General features: G+C 42.9%; 1 protein-coding gene across 1 annotated transcript in view; it reads right to left on the reverse strand.

Annotated features, from left to right (window-relative positions):
• wdr41 (WD repeat domain 41) overlaps nucleotides 1-24,681 on the reverse strand; it is a 77,763-nt gene that overhangs the window by 40,415 nt on the left and 12,667 nt on the right. The window contains exons 2-6 of the mRNA XM_038805542.1: nucleotides 21,700-21,767; nucleotides 19,057-19,113; nucleotides 18,154-18,269; nucleotides 9,930-9,978; nucleotides 3,071-3,202 (exon numbers count right to left, since the gene is read on the reverse strand). Coding sequence (XP_038661470.1) covers nucleotides 3,071-3,202; nucleotides 9,930-9,978; nucleotides 18,154-18,269; nucleotides 19,057-19,104 — 345 coding nt within the window. The 5' untranslated portion in view covers nucleotides 19,105-19,113; nucleotides 21,700-21,767. The remainder of the gene's footprint in view (nucleotides 1-3,070; nucleotides 3,203-9,929; nucleotides 9,979-18,153; nucleotides 18,270-19,056; nucleotides 19,114-21,699; nucleotides 21,768-24,681) is intronic.

Below are 24,681 nucleotides of genomic sequence, written 5' to 3' on the forward strand. Positions count from 1 at the left end.
TGAGGGACTTGGGGGGGGGGGGGTTGTTGTGACCCAGGGGCACCCTCTTGGCACTAACCCTGGTCGTGGAGCTTCTTTCGGCATTGCTCCCCAGACCGAGGGGTCTGCGCCACAGCACTCACTGCCATGCCCACCTCACGCCAGGCCTGTAGCACGACACTGGCAGGGTGGCGATGCCCTCTTCTAGGGCAGATGATGCTCGTCCACTGCTCCACGGCATCGAGGAGGGTCTCCAGGTCACTCTCCGCGAACCTCGGGGCGGCCCACCGTGACTCTCAGTCTGCTGAACTGGTCGCCCGCGCCTTTTTACGACACGGACCAACGTCATTCGGACGTCCCACCATTCTGGCGTCATCGCCCACGTGTTTCCCGCGGCCCCGCCCCTAGTCCATTTCCGGGGCCTGAATCGCTCGGGAACGGGGCCGTGGGGAGCTGTCGTGAAACTCGGCCGAGTTCACGACGGCGTTGCCGATTTTTTCTGGGAACGGAGAATCGCGGCCTAGGTTTTATTTCTAGAGGGATAGAATTGAAGTCATAGAATTTACAGTGCAGGAGGCCATTCGTCCCATCGAGTCTGCACCGGCCCTTGGAAAGAGCACTCCACTTAAGACCACACCTCCACCTCATCCCCGTAACCCCACCTAACCTTTTTGGAAACTAAGGGCAATTTATCATGGCCCATCCACCTAACCTGTACATCTTTGAACTATGGGAGGAAACCGGAGCACCCAGAGGAAACCCACGCAGACACAGGGAGAACGTGCAATCTCCACACAGTGACCCAAACCGGGAATCGAACCTGGGACGCTGGAGCTGTGAAGCAACAGTGCTAACCACTATGCTACAGTGTGCCAGTGAGGTTATGCTAAATACGCATCAAACTTTGGTTAGACCACAAGAGTACTGCACGCAGTTCTGGTCATCCTATTTTAAAGAGAATATAAAGGCACTCGAGGGTGTGCAAAGACTTAAAAGGATGATACCAGATTTGCATGGATATATGCATCAGGAAAGGATCAACAGGCTGGATTTCCTCTCTCTTGGAAAAGGGTAGAGCAGTGACTTAATAAAGGTATTTAAAATGATGAACAGTAAGGGCAGCATGGTGGCGCAATGGTTAGAACTGCTGCCTCATGACGCCGAGGACCCAGGCTTGATCCCGGCCCCAGGTCACTGTCCGTGTGGAGTTTGTACATTCTCCTCATGTCTGTGTGTGCCTCACCCCCACCACCCAAAAGATGTGCAGGTTTGATAGATTGGCCACACTAAATTGTTTTTTATAAATTTAGAGTGGCCAATTCATTTTTTCCCAATTAAGGGGCAATTTAGCGTGGCCAATCCACCGACCCTGCACATCTTTGGTTGTGGGGGCGAAACCCACGCAAACACGGGGAGCATGTGCAAACTCCACACAGACAGTGACCCAGAGCCGGGATCAAACCTGGGACCTCGATAAAGTGAGGCAGCACGGCTAACCCACTGCACCACCGTGCTGCCCTGGCCACACTAACTTGCCCCTTAATTGGAAAAAGAGAATTGGGTAGTCTAAATTTTAAAATATATATATGAACGGTTGCGATAGAATAAATAGAGGGAGAATGTTTTCTCCTGTGGGGAATGCTTAACTAGCGACCACCAATAAATCCAATAGAGAATTCTGAATGAGCTCCTTCATCCAAAAAGTGGTAAGAATGTGGAACTCACAACCACGGAGTGTTGAAACAAATTGTACAAATGTAATTATGGGGAAACTACACAAGCATTTGACGGAAGGAATAGATGGTTCTCTTGGAAGATTTAGATGAGAAAAGATGAGATGAGGCTCAACTGGAGCATTAGCATGGGAATGGTCTGATTGGGCTGAATGGCCATACATTCTATTTCATTTAAAAGCCCAATTTCTCAAGTGCTCCCAACTGACAACTCCACCCAAAAAGATTATCATGAATACTTTACTATACATGAATAATTTACTAATAATTATTATACTGATTTATTTATTGATACACTGTTGGAAGGGCAGGACTTTGTCTGCGACAATGTAATAATGTGATCCTAAAATGTAAACGGGGCACGGTGGCAATGGTTAGCACTGCTGGTTCACAGCGCCAGGGTCCCAGGTTCGATTCCAACCTGGCTGCGTGTGAGGAGTTTGCACATTCTCCCCGTGTCCACGTGGGTTTCCTCCGGCTGCTCTGGTTTCCTTCCACAGTCCGAAGATGTGCAGGTTAGGTGGATTGGTCATGATCGACTGTCCCCGATTATCTAAAGGTTAGGTGGGGTTCCGGGGATAGGTAGGGGCATTGGTCCTAGGCTGGGTGCTCTTTCAGAAGGTCGATGCAGATTCGATGGGCCGAATCTCCCTGTATCCAAGTTGTTAATATAATAATCTTTATTAGTGTCACAAGTTGGCTTACATTAACACTGCAATTAAGTTACTGTTAAAAATCCCCTGGCTACCACACTCCGGCGCCTGTTCAGGTACACTGGGGAAGAATTCAGAATGTCCAATTCACCTAATAAGCACATCTTTCGGGACTTTATGGGAGGAAACCCGAGCACCCAGATGAAACACACTGGGAGAACATGCAGACTCCGCACACTGACCCAAGCCGCAAATCGAACCAGGGTGCCTGGCGCTATGAAGCAACAGTGCTAACCACGGTGCTACCATGCCACCCACTGTTCTACCCTGCTGTGTAATATAACAACACTGTGGGTGTACCTACAGCACATGGTCTGCTGCAGTTCAAGAAGGCAGCTCACCACCACCTTTTCAAGGGAAATTAGGGTTGGGCAATGAATGCTGATTTAGTCAGCAACGCCAGCATCCCTCAAATGAAATTTTTTAAAGTTGGAAATATTAGCATTGTGGAAACCAAAGTGAACTCGAACTATAAGACTAAAAATCAGATGTTAACAAATAGTGAATTAAGTGTGTTGTTAGGTATTTGAAAATGGATCAGAGAACAGAAAAATGAACAGAAAACTCCTCAACAAACGAAACGAATAAGCAGCAATGTACTTAAGCAGAATAATCATGCATTCTTCAGACCATATATTAGGATACAATGACAGTCTTGTCAGAAGAGGCAGTAAGGAGACGACGGCTTTCTGGCTGTAATCGAAGCACCGATGGAAAAACAGCAATTGCTGTAATTGGTCTAGAATGGCCTAGAAGCTCATGAAGTCTCTCTCCAGTCTGCAGAAACAAGAAGTAGGTTTTTAAACAAAAAAATGAATTCATAAAACCACTTCATATAATTTGCACAAGTTCATCAATATCCAATGTAAATAGCTTTAAAAGTTCCTGATCGGAAAGGTAAAAATCTTTTCGGAGTTGTAAAGCAGCAACTTGCACCAGCTACTAAATAAAAGCAAATTACTATGGATGCTGGAATCTGAAACCAAAGAGAAAAATTTCCAGCATTTTCTCTTTGGTTCACCCGGCTACTGTTGTCTTTACCTGTCTGCCTACTCCAGGCCCAAAGCAATGCGGTTATCCCTGACTACCCTCTGAAATGGCCTCAAAAGCAACTCAATTCAAAGATACTTTGGGGTGGGCAACGAACATTGGCCTTGCCAGCAACACCCACATCTCATGAAAGAATTTGTAAAAATGAACTGCATTATTCACCTGTCCTGCAATGTTTGATGATATGTGCACAAACCCCTCATGTCTCTCTTGTACATCCTTTACAAGTATACCATTTATCTTGCATTGTCTTTCCTTATTGATTCTACCAAAATTTATCATGTCACACTTTCCTGCATTGAATTTCATCTGTCGTTTGCCCACCCCTTGCTACACATCCAGACTCATTTTGAAATTGAGTCTGGAAAGTGCAAGTCATTAATGAACAAACATAAAGCAATTCCAGTAGTGAACCCTGGGAAACACCATTGCATACCTCCCTTCAGTCTGAAAAATAACTAACCACCAGTTTTTTTATCCCTTTCAAGTCAAACATAATTTACTCTCAACAAAACAATGTTGGTTGTTCTTTATTAAAGTACATTTGTCTAAGTAGCTGGAAACTTTCTCCTTAAATGCTTCAAAAAAGCTTCCATACTATTGAAGTTAGCCCGATTATAGTAAAATTGCATACAATTTCATCCTATCCTGTTGATGTAATGCAGTAACCTTTTTAAAAGATGTAGCTAAGCAAGGTGTTCATTGTTTTCTAACTTGATTGATTTCATTTCCTTCGACCCTTTCGTAACCAGCACCCTTTTTCCTTTTAATTTGCTTTCTTGCGCCTATGCTTATTCACATTGAATTGCATCTGACATGCATTGGCACTAAAAAATCTAAATCCTTCTTGTATGGTTCTCCATTACGAGTACCTGCTAACTTGTACACTTGCGTATAATATCTGCCAAAATCTTTTATGAGAACAAGGGCTCAAAGATGAATCCCTTCTGTACCTGCTTTCCTGTCTAAAATTAGGGCTAATTTATGGTTATTGCCCATTTTTAAGCCAACTTTATATCCAGCCACATACTCAAATTCTGATAACTCTCTCCTTTTAGCTATTTATAGCCAATGTTGAAACTTGTCAAGTCACTATAGTCCCAGATGACCATAGGCTGCTTTCCCATTTGAAGGAGAGCGCTGACTGGTGATTTACCCCAAGGATCACCACACCTCAGGTGATGAGCAAGGTTGAGAAGGCAAGCCTTCATGAATAACCTCAGCTGGTAGGGGAATTGAACCTGCGATATTGGCCTCGCTCTGCATCATGAACCAGCTCTCCAGCCACCTGAGCTAAACCGGCCCCTGGTTGAAACTTGGCAAAATCACTTTAGAAGTCCAAACGTACAATAACTTGCTTACACAAGTTACTTGCATCAATGTTTCTCATATACAAATTTAGAAAAGATGCAACAAAATGGTATTTAAATTTAAGACGTTCTAAAATGGAACCTGAATGGTCTCGTCTATGGTGTCTGTAATTGTGAGAAATTGTCCAGAGTAGATGAACATAGCCCACTTTTCCCAAAGCTGTGTGACGTGCCATTGAACATATGTTGTCACCGAGTTCTGAAAGGTTGATTTTTAAAGATTTTTTTTATAACAGCCATTTAATGTACTAATCTATTAGCTCTCCTATGTGTTTCATATTTTAAAATCAAATAATGGAGTGATCATCATTTTTTCAATTATCCAGACTGTCTAATTTAACATACAAAAAAGCACATTTTTCATTCATTCAGGGATGCGTGGTTGTGCGGTGATGTGTGCGCAGTGGCAGAAGTTTGACCCAGCGACTGAACAAGTGGCGGTATAACTCCTGACCTCCTTACAACCTTAGTTCAAACATGGGCAAAAGATGTGAAATCCAGAAGTGAGGTGAGAGTGACTGTCCTTGACATCAAGGCAGAATTTGACAGTGTGTAGCATTAAGGAGCCCTAGTAAAATGGGAGTCGATGGGAATCATGGAAAAACTCTTTGTTAGTTGGAGTCATACCTGATATTCAGGAAAATGGTTGTGGAGGTTGGAGGTCAATCATCTCCATTCCAGAACTCCATGGCAAGAGATGGTGAGTGGCTTGGAGGGGAACTTCCAGGTGGTGGTGTTCCCATGTGTTTTCTGCCCTTGTCCTTCTAGATCAGGGGTGGGCAAACTTTTCCGTGCAAGGGCCACATTCAGAAATTCACAATTTTAAAGGGCCGCATAGTATATTAAGTAAAATAATTAATATTTAAAATAACCAAAATAAAAGGTTTTTAAAGAAAAAAAAGCAATTAATTTTTATTAATTAATATTTTAAAGTAGAAACTTCACATGAAACACATGTTGTGCCGAGCAATGATCACCCTACTCAAGTCATCGTATCCACCCTATACCAGTAACCCAACAGCCCCCCACCCATTAACCTTTTTATGACTTGATCTTGGTGGGCCGCATAGAGATCTTTGGCGGGCCACATGCGGCCCGCGGGCCGTAGTTTGCCCACCCCTGTTCTAGATGGTCATTGGCGTGGAAGGTGCAAAGGAGCATTGTCGAGTTCATGCAGTGCATCTTGGGAGAGGCATACACTGCTGTTACTGTGCATCAGTAGTGGAGGGAGTGAATGTTTGTGAATGGGGTGCTAATCAAGCACACTATTTTGGCCTGGATGATGACAAGTTTCTTGAGTGTTGTTGGAGTTGCGCTCATCCAGGCAAGTGGAGGGTATTCCATCACACTCCTGACTTGTAGATTGTGTACAGGTTTTGGGGAGTTACTCACAACAGGATTCCTAGCCTCTGACCTGTTTTTGTACCCACAGTATTCATATGGCTAGTCCAGTTCAATTTCTGGTCAATGGTAATCCCCAGGATGCTGATAGCAAGGGATTCACTGATGGCAATGTCATTGAATGGCATGGGGGTGATTTTTTTAGAATTAGAAAAAAAAAATTAGAATTAGAATTAGAACAGTACAGCACAGAACAGGCCCTTCGGCCCTCAATGTTGTGCCGAGCAATGATCACCCTACCCAAGCCCACGTATCCACCCTATACCAGTAACCCAACAACCCCCATTAACATTATTTTTTAGGACACTAAGGGCAATTTAGCCTGGCCAATCCACCTAACCCGCACATCTTTGGACTGTGGGGGGAAACCGGAGCACCCGGAGGAAACCCACGCACACACGGGGAGGACGTGCAGACTCCACACAGACAGTGCCCCAGCCGGGAATCGAACCTGGGACCCTGGAGCTGTGAAGCATTGATGCTAACCACCATGCTACCATGCTGCCCCTGATTAGATTCTCGATTATAGAATCATTGAACAGAATCCTAGAATCCCTAAAATGCAGAAGTAGGCCATTCAGCCCATCAAGTCTGCATCGGTCCTTGGAAAGAGCACCCTACTTAGGCCTATCCCCGTAACCCAGTAATCCCACCTAACCATTGGACACTAAGGGGCAGTTTTGCACGGCTAATCCACCTGACCTGCACATCTTTGGACTGTGGGAGGAAACCCACACAGACACGGGGAGCAAGTGCAAACTCAACGCAGTCAGTCACCCGAGTCCGGAATTGAACCCGTGTCCCTGGAGCTGTGAGGCAGCAGTACTAACCATCGTGCCACCATGGCTTATTGGAGATGATCATTGCCTGGCACATGTGTGGCACAAATGTTACTCGATACTGGTCAGTCGAGGCCTGGATAATGTCCAGGACTTGCTGCATTTAGACATGGACTGCTTCAGCATCTGAAGAGCCTTGGGTGGTGCTGAACATTGCGCAATCAGCATCTGCTGGAAAGAAGGTTATTGATGGAAGTACCCTGAGGAACTCTTGCCATGAAGTTCTGGAATGGAGATGATTGACCTCCAACCTACACAACCATTTTCCTGAATATCAGGTATGACTCCAACTAACGAAGAGTTTTTACATGATTCCCATCGACTCCCATTTTACTAGGGCTCCTTAATGCTACTTCAAATTCTGCCTTGATGTCAAGGGCAGTCACTCTCACCTCACTTCTGGAGTTCAGATCTTTTGCCAATGTTTGACCTAAGGTTGTAAGGAGGTCAGGAGCTGGGTGACCCTGGTAGATCCCAAACCGAGTATCAGTAAGCAGGTTTACCAGTGCTGCTTGATAGCACTGCTGATGACCCCTATCACTTTACTGATGATCAAGAATAGACTAACGAGGTGGTAATTGGAAGGGTTGGATTTGTTCAGCCTTTTGTGTAGAGGACATACATGAGCTACTTTCCACATTGCTGCTTCGATGCCAGTGTTGTAGCTGTACAGGAACAGTTTGGCTAGGGATACAAGTTCTGGAGCATACTTCATTACTATTGCCAGAATATTGTCAGGGCCCATAGCCTTCAGCTGTTTTGATATTATGGAGTGAATCAAATTGGCTGAAGGCTGGCATCTGTGGGGACCAAGATGGAACTGAGGAGGACAAGATGGATTTGTACTTCTGGCTGAAGATCGTTGCAAATGCTTCATCCTTATTTTTTGCTGAACTCTCCCATCATTGAGGATGGGAATATTCTGGTTAATTGTTCAAATGTCAATGTGGCAGGACTGCAAAGCCCATGATCTGATCCATTGGTTGCGGAATCACTTAGCTCTGTTTGTCACTTACTGCTTATCAAGTTTGGCACGCGAGTAGTCTTGCATTGTAGCTTCACTGGTTTGACACATCATTTTTAGATATGTCTGGTACTGCTCCTGGGATGCCCTACTGCACTCTTCATTGAATGAGGGTTGATCCCCTGGCTTAGTAGTAATGGTCAAGTGGGGGATATGCCAGGCAATGAGGTTACAGATTGTGGTTGCGTACAATTCTGCTGCTGATAATGGCCCACAACACCTCACTGTTGCCAAGTCTTGAGTTGCTGGATCTGTTCAAAACCTACCCCATTTAGCACGGTGGTAGTGCCATTTAATGTAAAGACAGGATTTTCGTCTCCATAATAACTGCGTGGTGGTCACTCCTAGCAATACTGTCATGGACAGATGCATCTATGGCAAGCAGATTGGTGAGGATGAGGTCAAGTGTGCCTTTACATCTTGTTGATTTCCTTGCCATGTTAGTTCCAGACCCAGCAGACCCAGTCCAGCAGTTACATCCTTTAGGACTCAGCCAGCTTGGTCTGTAGTGGCACAACCGAGCCACTCTTGGTGCCTCCGCCAAGTGGTGTTCAACATGGAGAATGACTGGTTCATCAACTGCGGGTGAATGGGGGCCTGCATTTCATAAACTGCTGAAACTCTTTCTTTAGAAATAGATCACAAGTACTCATTTTTACTGACTATAGTTTACGTCTTTAGACTAGAGATGAATATTATCCTTAAGTCACAAATCACAAGGAGCTTGACAACATATACAATATTTTCAGGAAAAATACTTTATAAAATCATAAAATAGAATGATGCTTCTCAAGGCCTTTAATGTAAATCTAAAATTACAGCAACCTTCATCACGTGCAGTGACTTTAGTAAGCAAAAGTAAAGGATGTATAACAATTTTAAATATAATTAGAGGAGTCAATTAGGGGTTGGTTTAGCTCACTGGGCTAAATCGCTGGCTTTTAAAGCAGACCAAGCAGGCCAGCAGCACGGTTCGATTCCCGTACCAGCCTCCCCGGACAGGCGCCGGAATGTGGCGACTAGGGGCTTTTCACAGTAACTTCATTGAAGCATACTCGTGACAATAAGCGATTTTCATTTTCATTTCAATTAACAACAAAAATTAAATCGTAGACTAGAAAAAGCTCATTTTGTAAATGTTCATTCTGAAATGAAGCAAATTGGGCCATACAGCTTAGCCATATGACAAGTAATGGGAAAATGCACCATCTTCTGGATTCCTTCTGTACTGTCAGTTACATTTCTCAATGTCTGTCACACGCTGAATTCTTACAAATTTGCAGTTTCACGAAATTAGAATTATATCAAATAAACAAGGCCTGTATATAAAATTACCAAGTTTTGTAAATAAGGTTTAAATTTGGAGAGGTAAAAATTTCATTACCCCTTCCTATCTGCAGAGTTAGAAATGGCTCCTTCCCTTTTTTAACTTTACAATGTTGGCATTTTACCAGAATAATCTCTCTAGGTCCTTAATAACTTGTCCAAATGGTCATTTATTTAAGAGCGAACCATGTCAATGTCCATTAATAGGCTAATAGCCTATTAGCTCAACTAAAGTCTTGCTCGTCAGTCATTGTTCACATATAGAAAAGTTGTTGATTAGCGATCAGAAACAAGGTTAATTTCCCTCCTTTCCCCAGGACACTCTGGCCCTCAACCAAAACTTTGGCTGTGATCAGCTAACTTAACACAGGTTGCATAAAACCTCAGGCCTCCTGGTCTCCAGAGTTCAGTAACTAATTGGCCACGCCAAATTTCCATTCCAAAATTAAATGTCCTATGGCAGTTTTAACAAAATTAGACTAATCAATACTAACCTGAACATTCCACACAAACACAACACCATCATCCCCAGCTGAAGCAAACCTGCAAAGTAAGGTTAGAATACAACTTATTCTCTACAAATTAAATGCAGAAATTCATAAAGACTGCAAACATTATTACAGCTGTACAACAAGTCACTACAACAAACATTTTTCTAAAATCTTCTTTTGCGTGTAAAAGAAACCTTCCGATGAAGTAATTTACACTTAGCGGCATACTACATAAGGAATTATAACTGGGTTATGAGATTCAGGTGAGTGGGAGGTGAACGCCAAGCAGTTTTTCTGTCAATCTCAAGTTAAAATTGCAGTCAGAGCTTGATGAAATTATCAGATCCTGATCTGCATGCTTTTTAAAAAGGGCACTGCTGGCATTAAAAGTCAGGATAAGAACATCAAAACACAAGAGAAAGGTGGTGTAGGCTATTCAGCCCTTTGAGCCCACTCCACTATTCAATGAGAACATGGCTGATCTTCCACTTCAACACCATTTTCCTGCACTATCCCTGTATCTTGATGTTTTTAATATGTAGAAATCTATTGATCTCAGTCTTAAACATACTCAACGACTAACCTTCCACAGCTCTCTGGGGTAGAGAATTCCAAAGATTTACCACCCTCTTGAGTGAAGAAATTCTTCCTCATCTCAGTTCTAAATGCCTATCCCTCAGTCTGAGACTGTGTAATCTGGTTCTACACCCCCAGCCAGGAGAAGCATCCTTCCAACATCTACCTTGTTGAGCCTCTAAGAACTTTGTAAACTCCAGAGGAATTAGTCTAGTTAGTTAACCTTTCTTCATAAGGATAATTCCTCCATCCTAGGAATTTGTCTGGTGAACCTTTGGTGCACTCCCTCTGTGGAACATACATCTTTCCTTGGGTGCAGTTTTGCCAAGGCTCTATGTAATTGCAGTGGACATCTTTACTCCTCCACTCAAATCTCCAGCCAACATTTGCCTTTTTAATTGCTCATTGTACCTGCTTTCAGTGACTCATGAACAATGACACCAAAGTTCCTTTGATGTTCAACACTTCACAGCCTCTCACAATTTAAGGAATTCTCAGCCGTCGGGATATTCCATTTTGCCGGCAGCCCGGGGGTTTTCCAACGGCGTGGGGCGGCCCCACAATGGGAAACCCCATTGACCAGCCGGCGAAACGGAGCATTCCACCAACGTGCTGAACCAGAAATCTGGCACGGCGGGACGGAGAATTCAGCCCTCTGTATTTCTGTTTTTGCTACCGACCAAAGTGAATAATTTCACGTTTCTCTGCATTGTATCCCGTCTGCCAAATTTGTGCCTACTCACTTGGCCTCTCCAAATCCCCTTGAAGCATCTTTGAATCCTCCTCCCAACTCACATTTCCACCAAGTGATTGTATTAGCTGCAAATTTAGAAGTATTACAATTAATCCCCACATCCAAATCATTGATACCGTTTGTGAATAGATGCGGCACAAGCACTGATCCTTGCAGTACTCCACCAATCTCAGCCTGCCAACCTGAAAATAACTCAATTATTCCTACTATTTTCTGTCCATTCTGCAAGTTACACAATAACTTGTAACTTATTACAAGTTACAGTTTGTTTAAATGGATTTCCCTTTCATAAATCCATGTTGGTTCTGCCCAATCCTACCATTGTTTTCTAAGTTTCCAGTTATAACATCCTTTATTATACACTAAGAAGTCTTACAACACCAGGTTAAAGTCCAACAGGATTGTTTCGAATCACTAGCTTTCGGAGCGCTGCTCCTTCCTCAGGTGAATTACTTTAACCTGGTGTTGTAAGACTTCTTACTGTGCTCACCCCAGTCCATCGCCGGCATCTCCACATGATGTGCCTTATTATACAGATTAGCATTTCCCCTACTACTGTTGGGATGCTAATAGGTCTGTAGTCCTCAGTTTTCTCTCTTCTTCCTTTCTTAGTGGGATTACATTTGCCAACTTCCAATCTATAAAATTTTGAAAGATGACCACAAATGATGTGAAACAGATGGAAAATGGTCATTAAGTCATCTGGGGGCAGCACAGTGGTTAGCATTGCAGCCTCACGGCGCTGAGGTCCCAGGTTCGACCACGGCTCTGGGTCACTGTCCGTGTGGAGTTTGCACATTCTCCCCGTGATTGCGTGGGTTTCGCCCCCACAACCCAAAAATGTGCACGCTAAATTGTCCCTTAATTGGAAAAAATTAATTGGGTACTCTAAATTTATTTTTAAAATTAAGTCATCTGGGATATTTTGCTGCCCGCCAATCAGATAGCCAGGCAGTGAAGGATATTACTACAACCTTGTCTTTACACACAAGTTTTTATTTGCATAAACACATCTTACAAACATGCACCTCCAAATCTCAACCTGCACAATGCCAGGCCGCTGCTATAAATATAAAACAAATGGCTGCCACATTTTACAATTAACCATCTGATTAATATGGAAATTTCACCATTCACCCAGTTCCTCCCAAACAGGTTGGGTTGAAATTACCTTTAGATTTTAACAAGTAATATTTTGATTATACTGTGAAATATTAGCCAAACAGTTTTAAATAACTTCAAACGTTATTTCTGAATGTAAATTGCTTAGTTGCAAATGATTAACATTTGATAAGAAATCTAATTCTATCAAGTCTCAGTTTTGAATTGGCAATATCTAATCCTGTTCAGGATCAACAAATACTTCAATAGCTCTGTCCATTATTTTCATCATGCTAAATGTTCCTGGCATATACAAGTGCAAATAACCATCTGTACTTGTGCAGGTAAATGTTCAGAATTACATTTTGAACCCAAGTTAATGGATTTGCAAAGACTGGTGACTTAGAAACATATTACCAAAGCTTGACTGTCAGCAGGCTCCTGCTCAAGCTTCGCTTTGCTCAATGGCCTTTCACCTTCATTGTTCCTGACTTCATGTCCAAAAGAAGATACAGGAAGAAGAAAATAGCAGCTGCCATGAAGGCTGAGACCAGGTCAATTTACCATCCCGTGAAGCAATGAGAAAATAGTCTACCTGCTGATTGCAGCTGAGGCCCAAAAGGACAACAAAAGCCATCTGCAAAGTATTCTATAAATGAGGGGATCACAGAGAACTCCAAGCATGAAACCCTGTTCACTGCAAGGTGCAGCGAAGGAGCATGCCCATGGAGAAGCTTAATTTAATGATTCACACAAAGCTCCAATACTTGTGGCAAAAGAAATAGCCAGTAGTGTAACTGGTTTCATAATATTTCAAGAACTTTAAAAATACAAAGCCAGTTATAATTTTCCTCAATAAGAAATGCAACCATACTAAATGTAATGCTGATCTTAAAATTTAGACTTCACTAAAAGATTAGCAGGAGGAAATTATAGCCATGAGTTATTTTCTATATTAAAATATTTATTTCACAACGTAATTGATACACTTTCTACACATATTTATTATGATGACAAGGACAAATTTAATAAATGGCACACTATTACAAAAATGACTGTGATCCATACAGATGGGAAAGGCCATATGGTCCATTTAGTTCACCTTTCCATAGAAAACTATAGAGTGCTTCCCTCTTCCCATCCCAGCCCCACGCCTTCCTCATCAGAGTGGCTACAGAAAAAAAAATATTTTGTGTTGTAGGTTAATCCTCATTTCGAGTAGTTTCAATTCCGAAATCAGCCAGTTTAGCATCACTGCAATTTTCCAGTGCATCGACCAGAAACTTCACACTTGTAACAATAGGGAATAATTATTGGCCTACCAGATTGACTGAGCTAGACCAAATTAAAAGCTGTGATATCATACTCTATCCATACTGTCAATGTTTCCTGTGGTTGCAAATGGGAAATATTCTATGCTCCAGCACTGACATTCTTCAAACTAGACGATTGGTTGACAGGGTAAATCTTAATAGCCTAATGTATCATTTACTAGTCTTAAGGTGGTAATATTTGTAATTTGTACCATCCGAGTCATACCTTCACATCTTCTGTCACTTAAAACCAATACATTTTCTCTTCCCAACCCCTCCATAACTATGGTCAGATAATATTAAACAAATGCTACGTTTTAAAATCGGGAAAAGAACATTTCTACCCATCAGGTTTTCATTGAGAAAAGCATCAAAACAAGATGTAAATGCAATGTATTGCAACAGTCCATGGCTAACAAAATAAATTAATAGGATTCTTTCCAAAGAGAAGTCATATAAAGCTGCCAGAAAAACTAGCAAGCCTGAGGATTCAGAGCAGTTTTGAATACAGCAAAGGACGACCAAGAGATTGATTGAGAGGGAAAAAATAGAGTACAAGGACAAACTTGCAAGGAACATAAAAGCAGGCTGTAAGACCTTCTATAAGAATATAAAAAGAAACGGATGAATATAGACAATTCTGCCTTACAATCCAAAATGAGTGAATTTATAATAGAGAACAAGGAAATGGCAGAGCAATTAAAGAACTACTTTAGTTTTGCCTTCACTGAGGAACACACAAATAACATCCCAGAAATGCTAAGGAACGAGAAGGTGGAATTGAAGAAAATTAGTATTACTGGAAAAAAAAAGCGCTGGAGAAATTTATGGGATTGAGAGCCGATAAATCCCCAGGGATTACATTTGCAGGAGGTGGCCATGGAAATAGTGAATGTGTTGGTTGTCATCTTCCAAAATTCTGTAGACTCATGAACAGTTTCGGCAGATTGAATGCCAAGTGTAACCCCACTATTTAAAAATGGAGGGAGAAAACAGGGAATCACAGACCAATTAGCTTAACATCAGTAGTAGGAAAGTGCTAGAATCTATTATAAAGAATGTGATAACAGGATACTTAGAAAATACCAACACGATTAGGCAATAGACAAAGTCAATATGGATTATTGAAAGGGAAATGATGTTTGACAAATCTGTTGTCGTTTTTTTTGAGCACGTAACTCGCAGAATAGATAATGGAGAACCAGTGGATTTTCAGAAAGCTTTTGATAAAGTCTCACATAAGTGGTTAGTGTGCAGAATTAAAGCACATGGGATTTGAGGTTAATATACTGGCATGGATTGAGAATTAGTTAACAGACAAGAAACAAAGAGTAGGAACAAGGAACAGATGGGTCTTTATCCAAAGCGGGTGAACGTTGACGAGTGGAGTCCCACAGGGGTCAGTGTTTGGGCTCAAGCTATTCACAATATGCACTAATGATTTGGACAAGAGAAACAAATGCAATATTTCCAAGTGTGCTGACAACATAAAATTTGTTAGGTATGAGAGTGGTGAGGGGGATGTTAAGAGGCTTTAAGGTGATTTAGACAAGTTGAGTGAGTCAGCAAATACATGACAGATGCAGTATAATGTGGATAAGTGTGGAGTTATCCACTTTGGTAGGAAAAACAGAATGATAGAGTATTATTTAAATGGTAATAGATTGATGTACAATTCTGGTGTACAAAGGGATCTAGGTGTCTTTGTACATCAATCACTGAAAGCAAGCTTGCAGCTGCAGTAAGCAGTGAAGATGGCAAATGGTATGTTGGCTTTCATTGCAAGAGAACTTGAATACATGAGCAAGGATGTCCGACTGCAGCTGTACAGAGCCTTAATGAGACCACACTTGGGAATATCGTGTGCAGTTTTGGTCTCCTTACCCAAGAAAGGAGACACTTGCCACATAGGAAGTGCAGCAAAGGATTATCATATGAGGTGATTGAGTCGACTCGGCCCATATTCACTGGAGTTTCGAAGAATGAAAGGGGAATCTCATTAAAATAAATAAAATTCTGACAGGGCTGGCCAGACTAGATTCAGCAATAACGTTTCCTCTCGCTGGGGGTTTTCTAGAACAAAGGGATTACAGTCTCAGGACACAGTGTAGGCCATTTAAACTGAAATGAGAAGAAACATCTTCACTTGAGGGTAATGAACCTCTGGAATCAAAACATAGAACAGTACAGCACAGTACAGGCCCTTCAACCCATAATGTTGTGCCGACCATTTATCCTAATCTAAGATCAACCTAACCTACACCCCTTCAATTTACTGCTGTCCATGTGCCTGTCTAAGAGTCGCTTAAATGTCCCTAATGACTCTGACACCTCTGCTGGCAGTGCATACCACACACCCACCACTCTCTATGTAAAGAACTTACCTCTGACATCTCCCCGATACCTTCCTCCAATCACCTTAAAATTATGTCCCTTCGTGACAGCCATTTCCACCCTGGGGAAAGTCTCTGGCTATCCACTCTATCCATGCCTCTCATCACCTTGTACACCTGCCTTCTTCGCTCCAGTGAGAAAAGCCCGAGCTCCCCCAACCTTTCTTCATAAGACATGCCCTCCCATCCAGGCTGCATCCGGGAAATCTCCTCTTTACCCTCTCCAAAGCATCCACATCCTTCCTATAATGAGGTGACCAGAACTGGCACAATATTCCAAGTGTGTTCTAACCAGAGTTTTATAAAGCTGCAGCAAAACCTCACGGCTCTTAAACTCAATCCCCCGTTAACGAAAGCCAACACACCATATGCCTTCTTAACAACCCTATCAACCTGGATGGGAACTTTTGAGGGATCTATGTACGTGGACCCCAAGATCCCTCTGTTCCTCCATACTTGCAAGAATCCTGCCTTTAACCCTGTATTCAGCATTCAAATTCGACCTTCCAAAATGAATCACTTCATATTTATCGAGGTTGAACTCCATCAGTCACTTCTCAGCCCAACTCTGCATCCTGTCAATGTCCTGTTGTAACCTGCAACAGCCCCCAACACTATCTACAACTCCACCAGCATTTGCGTCATCGGCAAACTTACTAACCCACCCTTCCACTTCCTCATCCAAGTCATTTATAAAAACCACAAAGAGCAGAAATCCCATAACAGATCCCTGCGGGACACCAGTGGTCACCGACCTCCACGCAGAATACTTTCCATCCACTACCACTTGCTGTCTTCTTTCGGCCAGCCAATTCTGTATCTAGATAGCCAAATTTCCCTGTATCCCATGCCCCCTAACTTTCTGAATGAGCCTACCATGGGGAACAATATCAAATGCCTTACTGAAATCCATATACACCACATCCACTGCCCGACCTTCATCTATGTGTTTCGTCACATCCTCAAAGAATCCAGTGAGACATGTGAGGCATGATCTGCCCCTCACAAAGCCATGCTGGCTATCTAAGGGGCTGGTTTAGCACAGTCGGCTAAACAGCTGGTTTATATTGCAGAATAAGGCCAGCAGCGCAGGTTCAATTCCCGTACTGGTCACCCCGAACAGGCGCCGGAATGTGGCGACTAGGGGCTTTTCACAGTAACTTAATTGAAGCCTACTTGTGACAATAAGCTATTATTATTTAATCAAACCATGTTTTTCTAAATAATCATAAATCCTATCTCTCAGAATCCTTTCCAATATCTTGCTCACCACAGACGTAAGACTGATGGGTCTGTAATTCCCAGGGATTTCCCTATTCCCTTTCTTGAATAGGGGAACAACATTCGCCTCCCACCAATCATCCGGTATTGCTCCACTGGAGAGTGAGGACACAAAGATCATCGCCAATGTGCAACAATCTCTTCCCTCGCTTTCCGTAGTAACCTTGGGTATATCCCATCAGGCCCAGGGGGCTTATCCATCCTGATGCTTTTCAAAATTTCCAGCACATCCTCCTTCTTAATATTAACGTGTTCAAGTCTATTAACCTGGTCCACACTGTTCTCATGGGCAACAAGGTCCCTCTCTCTAGTGAATACTGAAGCAAAGTATTCATTTAGGGCTCGCCCATCTCTTCAGACTCTTGGCACTTCCCTCCACTATCCCTGATCGGCCCTACTCTCACTCTGATCATCCTCTTATTTCTCACATAAGTGTAGAACGCCTTGGAGTTTTCCCTAATCCTTCCCACCTAATTCTCTACCACAGAAAGCTGTGGAGGCCAGGTCACTTAATATATTTAAAGTAGATGGATTTCTAGACTCTAAAGGCATCAAGGGGTATGGGAAGGGCGTGAGAGTATGGCATTGAGATGGAGGGTTAGCCAAGATCATATTGAATGGTGGTACAGGCTCGAAGGGCCAAACCACCTACTCCTGTTCCTATTTTCTATGTTTCTACCGCATGTACAATTTAGCAATTTTTCAATTAGAAATGCTGTACTACTTCAAAGAGAATTGGAAAGATTCTGTAATATCGGAATTATGAAATTTTCAGACTTTGCGTAAACCTTTTTTTTTAAAAAGCTAACCTGAGATCATCAATCCACGCCATGAATCGAACAATGTCACTGTGGCCTTTTAGTACCCGTAGTTCTGTGTAGGGATTCTGCGGTTGTTCATCTCCTATGCATAGAACCAGAGACTTCTAAAATATAGAAGCAAAATTATTAGTTCCAAAACCGTTACCAAAAGTGGCAAGGGATGATGGCAAGGGCATAACTGCTGTGCACCGTAGCAACTGAACTGAATTTGGAAACTTTAACGGGCAAACATTATTATTAAGAAAAATGGAAAAGATAAAGTCAAATAATATATAATAATGGCATTATTATGCTGAGTCATTTGGAGGAATTCCAATGCCAGACATCTTCAACACAGAAATGTAGGAAAAGTAAATATAAAGGTACCTTGATGAAAATAAAATTTCAACTAACAAAGTATTTGGAAAATCATTTGTCAAAAATTTTTCTCACCCAGTGTTTCCAAAACCTTTTCTAATGCAAACCCACTTTAATCCCACACACTTGGTTCGATCCCAAAGTGAACATTGTTGGGGTGGGGGTTCAAACGGCAGGGGTACAGGCACAACAACAAAAAACCGACTAAGGCATCTACCATTTTGCAAGTTCTGTTCGTGTCTGTGCTCATTGGATTAGGCCACGGCCACAGGTAAAAGGTCTTATGTATTTAAAAAGAGGCCTCACAGCCAATTTCAGCACAGTCAAAACTAAGCAAGTCTCTGCTCCTTAGCCGCCATTTCTGCCTCAGAGCTTGTGACCCCCCCCAACTGCTCGTCAGACAACCCCACTGAGAGTCATGACCCACAGTTTGGGAACGCCCTGTTCCCAAAATTGTAAAATGTTCTCTACTTGGTAGATGCACAAAGTATACAACAAAGTGATCTGCCACAGAATAAGGGATTTATACAACACCTCCACTGGCTCCTGCACATCTCTTCCTCCCAACAACCACCTCAGCATCTCGCAGCACTGGAAGAAAAGGGGTTTGAAGCATGTTAATGCTATAATGAACTGGTGACAGTAATCATCCATAACTTTTAATTCATCCAAAATCACGGTAGCATGGTGGTTAGCATCAATGCTTCACAGCTCCAGGGTCCCAGGTTCGATTCCCGGCTGGGTCACTGTCTGTGTGGAGTCTGCACATCCTCCCCGTGTGTGCGTGGGTTTCCTCCGGGTGCTCCGGTTTCCTCCCACAGTCCAAAGATGTGCGGGTTAGGTGGATTGGCCATGCTAAATTGCCCGTAGTGTCAGGTTAATGGGGGAATTGTTGGGTTATGGGTATACGGGTTACGTGGGTTTAAGTAGGGTGATCATTGTTCGGCACAACATCGAGGGCCGAAGGGCCTGTTCTGTGCTGTACTGTTCTATATGTCAATACAGTGGGGAGATTGCGCAATCATAAAATTTGATAATTAGCAAATTCAACAAAAAAAAACAGATTGAAGCTCAGTAGCAAATTTCTGAATTATGTTGCAACTAGTGGCTCCAAAAAGGCATCAATTGTCAATTCAATTCAATGCTTGACTATGGCTTGAAAGATCACCAAGTCAAGAAAGTTCCTGTTCAAAAGAAACATTTTTGCATAAACAAGGTGATGTGGAAATGGCAACTGGAGATGACTTTAACAGATTTTCATTTTCTGCAGTGAGGCACCCTCGAGCTCACTATTTGAATGAATATTCCAGCATTGATGCCACAAAGAAAAATGCAATTCACAGAAATTACAGTGCAGAAGGAGGCCATTCAGCCCATCGAATCTGCACCAGCCCTTGGAAAGGGCACCCCACTTAAGCCCACGCCTCCAACTCAGTAACCCAGTAATTATGGGCAAGCTCCACATGATTTTTCATTCAGTAATTTTAATTGTCAAAAGGTTTTGACCATTGCACTCATGGCTGCAAAATGTGTGCTTACGTGTACTCAGTAGGCAAGGTTCTGCATAAGAAATACTTATGTCTTGGATGTGGTAGGGCAGGGTGTAGAAATAGGGACATTGTCAATTCACCACCAATATTTATTTACCATCTGCAGCCAATGCTACAGATATGACTAGAAATGTACTGTTCATCTCAGGCCTGCTCATCTCAGGCTCAAACTTGTGTCAAACCTTTTGTTGCACAGAATAAGTAGCACCAATGCATTAATTACCAGCTCCTGATAGTCCTCTTTTATATGATGAATTAGAATAATTTATATTAAAAGAATGGTCAACCCGTACAATTTCCATCAGAACCCTTTTGTTTAACATTAATATCTAGATTTAGATTTTAATTAGAACAGCAATAATCCTTATGCATTGGAGTGCGATTATTTCCAGCAGAAAATCTAGAACCAGGCCTGTGGAGAAACGAGATTAGGATTAAGCGGCAACTGTATTCTAAGACTAGTTCGGGACGCCATCAAGCACGTGAACATGTAGAAACTTAACATTGTAAAACATCCCAACAGGAGCATTATCAGACAAAAATCAGACATTAGGATATATTAGAACAGGGGTCCAAACGTTTGGTCAAAGAGGTCAATTTTAGGAACATCCTAAAGGAAAGAGTTGACCAGAAACCAATGTAGGTCAGCAAGCACAGGGGTGAGGGGCTCAAAGTTAGAAAAGGGGTAGCAGAAGTTTGAATTAGCTTAAGTTTAGAAGCTGGAAGGTCAGAGGTTAACTAGGAGAGCACTAGAGTAAACAGATCAGGAGGCATCAAAGGCATGGATGAGGGTTTCAGTCCCAAATGCGTGAAGGAAGTTATTTGACAGGCTAGAGGGGGAAGTAGCAATCTTGGTGATGTAGACAATATGGACTTTATGAAATACATAAAGAGGATAAAAGGGATAATATAGAACGATTCAAGTGGAATCTTCACAGCGAGGCAAAGGGTTTGAACAACAACTTGATACATTTTTATTATTAGTGGATATTCTGTGATCGTGCCGGCAAAAAGTCAAATCAAAGAAAATTATCCTCAGTGCATCAATCATGCTAGAGTATAGGGCTCCAGTTAGTCGCAAAATTAGACAGCTGCAGCATTGACAGTGTGGTAGGCAGCTTTATAACAGGGAAAACCTATTGAGATGCTACCTAGGTTAGGAATGCACAAGGAATGTGTTGACACACTAAATTGTAAAGATTCCAAATAAAGTATGGACAGAGTATTAATAGTCCTAATAGTTATGCAGAATTTCAGCCGAAACGTTCCACTTTATCAACATGGTACATGTGGTCAATCTCTGCTCATGCCTGTTTTCATGCTTCACTTGAGCCTCCTCCCATCTGTTCTCAGCCAAACCTACTAACATAACCATCTTTTCACTTGTCTCTCAAATGCATCTATACCATTTATTTCAACCAATCCCTGTGGTCATGAGCTTCACTCTTTGGATAAAGAGGTTTCTTCCAAATTCTGTACTGGATTTCTTGGTGATCATATTTTATTGATTATCTCCAGTTATGCTCTTCCCCATAAGTGCAGCTTACAAAGTTTCAACAGATTTAGCATAACTTCCCTGCTTTCAACGCTATTCCTCTACAGAAATATAGCCGAGTGTTTGGTTTACCTTTTTGCTGAACTGTGGAACAACTTTTAGTGATTGATGTATTTGCAGTCAGAGATCTCCTTGTTCCTCTGTAAAATTAGAATCATATAAAATTTACAGTGCATTAGACTTCCATCTACCAAGTAGTAAGTGACCTCTCTATTTTTCCTACTAAAATGTACTATTTAACCATGTTGAACTTAATTGCCAATTATTTGTCTATTTTGCAAGTCTATTAACGTCTTCTTCAGCATCGACTATGCGCCCTAATTTGGTATCATCTACCATGTGATGATACCCAAGTACTTGTCCAGTTCATATCTGAATGCCATACCAGTGTATATATTCTTTTCATGCTTTCTTACCTATTTTAAACATTAAAAAGTGGTCACTAATAATGCACTAATTTACATTGTGTGAACCACTGCATTTTTAGCTAAAAGCTCAACTCCTAGCTTTGACGTTCTTCAGTAATCCCAGAACTCTCAGCCTAGGCATAAGGTTAAAGAAAAACAGCCACCTTTAAAGAACCATTTCAAGTTATTTTTAACAAGATATCAAAATTCTTCAAACCAAATATTTCAAAGCTTCTCAGCCATATCAGCATAAATATTAAATTATTTGCATGTATCACTGTTGCAGTGTAGGGAAGATGGCAGACCCTTTTTTATTCTTTCGTGAGATGTGAGCGTCGCAGGCAAGGCCAGCATTTGTTGCCCGACCCTAATTACCCTCGAACTGATGACATTTTAAGAGTCAACCACATTACTGTGCGTCTGGAGTCACATGTAGGCCAGACCAGAAAGGACGGCAGATTTACTTCCCTAAAGGACATTAGTGAACCAGATAGGTTTTTACAACAATCGACAATGGTTTCATTAGACTTTTAATTCCAGATTTTTATTGAATTCAAATTTCACCATCTGCATGGCAGGATTCTAACCTGGTTCCCAGAGCATTACCCTGGGTCTCTGAATTACTAGCCCAGCGACAATGCCACTACGCCACCGCCTCCCATACACCAAGGCCCCACAAACAGCAGTGTGATGAGCCGATAATCGGTTGTTGTGATGTTAATTGAGGTATAAATATGGACGAGGAAACTGGGGATAACCTCCTGCTCTTCTTCAACATAGTGCTACAGTTCGTCTCCACTTCACTTGAAAGGGCCTTGATTTACCATCTCAACTGAAAGGCTGCACCTCCGAGATTGCAGCAGTCCGTCAGTTCTGCACTGGAGTATAAGCTTTGTGCTTAAGTCTTGCAGCGGGACTTGTATACTGAAGCTTCCAACTTGGGAGGCAAGAGTGCTACCAACTGAGTCGCCAATGAAACCGACAAGTCAACAATCTACCTCCTGCAATTCAAATCCGTTTAAACTAAATGATCTGATCCAAACACTTTGCCAAACTATTCCCAAATTGTTTCCATTGCATAATTCAAAGTTTTTTAAAAAATAATTTTTATTGAGAAATTTTGATTTTATACAACAATAAAGCACCTTAGTAAAATACCGAAAATAACAATAATATTAACAATCATATACATTCGCCCCATCCCCACGAACAACCCAGCATTTTAACAACAACGCAAATTAACACACTATAAAGTTACAGAATAAACACTACAATAATGCACCCCCCCCCCCCCCCCCCCCCCCCCCCACCCCCCGGGTTGCTGCTGCTATTGACCCAGTTACCTATCTCTGAGCCAGGAAGTCCAGAAAAGGCTGCCATTGTTTATAGAACCCTTGTATTGATCCTCTCAGGGCAAATTTGACCTTTTCCAATTTTATAAATCCCGCCATGTCACTGATCCAGGTCTCCACACTTGGGGGCCTTGCATCCTTCCATTGTAACAGAATCCTTCGACGGGCTACTAGGGACGCAAAGGCCAGGACACCGGCCTCTTTCGCCTCCTGCACTCCCGGCTCCACCCCAACCCCAAAAATCGCGAGTCCCCACCCTGGTTTGACTCTGGATCCAACCACCCTCGACACCGTCCCCGCCACCCCCTTCCAGAATTCTTCCAGTGCTGGGCATGCCCAGAACATATGGGCGTGGTTCGCATGACTCCCCGAACATCTGGTGCACCTGTCCTCACCCCCGAAGAACCTACTCATCCTAGTCCCGGACATGTGGGCCCGGTGCAGCACCTTAAATTGGATGAGACTAAGCCTCGCACATGAGGAGGAAGAGTTGACTCTCTCCAAGGCCTCCGCCCAAGTCCCGTCCTCTATCTGCTCCCCGAGTTCCTCCTCCCATTTAGCCTCCAGCTCCTCCACTGACGACTCCTCCACCTCCTGCATTACCTTATAGATGTCAGACACCTTCCCCTCTCCTACCCACACCCCCGAAAGCACTCTCTCCATCGTCCCCTGCGAGGGCAGCAAAGGGAATCCATCTACCTGTCGCCTAGCAAACGCCTTTACCTGCAGGTATCTGAACATGTTCCCCTGGGGAAGGCCAAATTTATCTTCCAGTTCCCCCAGGCCCGCAAACCTCCCGCCAATAAACAGGTCCCTCAGTTTGCTGATGCCCGCCCTTTGCCATCCCCTGAATCCCCCATCCGTGTTCCCCGGGATGAACCGATGGTTGCCACCCAGTGGAGCCTCCATCGAGCCCCGTTTCCCCCCGATGCCGTCTCCACTGTCCCCAGGTTCTTAGGGTCGCCGCCACTACCGGGCTCGTGGTAACCCTCTTGGGGGAGAGCGGCAACGGTGCCGTTACCATGGCACCCAGGCTCGTACCTCTACATGACGCTATCTCCATTCTTTTCCACGCCGCCCCTCCCCCCTCCATCACCCATTTACACACCATTGACACATTGGCTGCCCAATAGTACCCCAGAAGGTTGGGCAGCGCCAGCCCGCCTCTATCCCTTCCTCGCTCCAGGAACACCCTCCTCACTCTCGGAGTCCCATGTGCCCACACAAAGCTCAGAATACTGCCGGTCACTCTCCTAAAGAAGGCCCTGGGGATAAATATGGGCAGGCACTGAAAA

The sequence above is a fragment of the Scyliorhinus canicula genome, chromosome 8 (assembly GCF_902713615.1).
Source record: "Scyliorhinus canicula chromosome 8, sScyCan1.1, whole genome shotgun sequence".
Classification (NCBI taxonomy): Eukaryota; Metazoa; Chordata; class Chondrichthyes; order Carcharhiniformes; family Scyliorhinidae; genus Scyliorhinus; species Scyliorhinus canicula.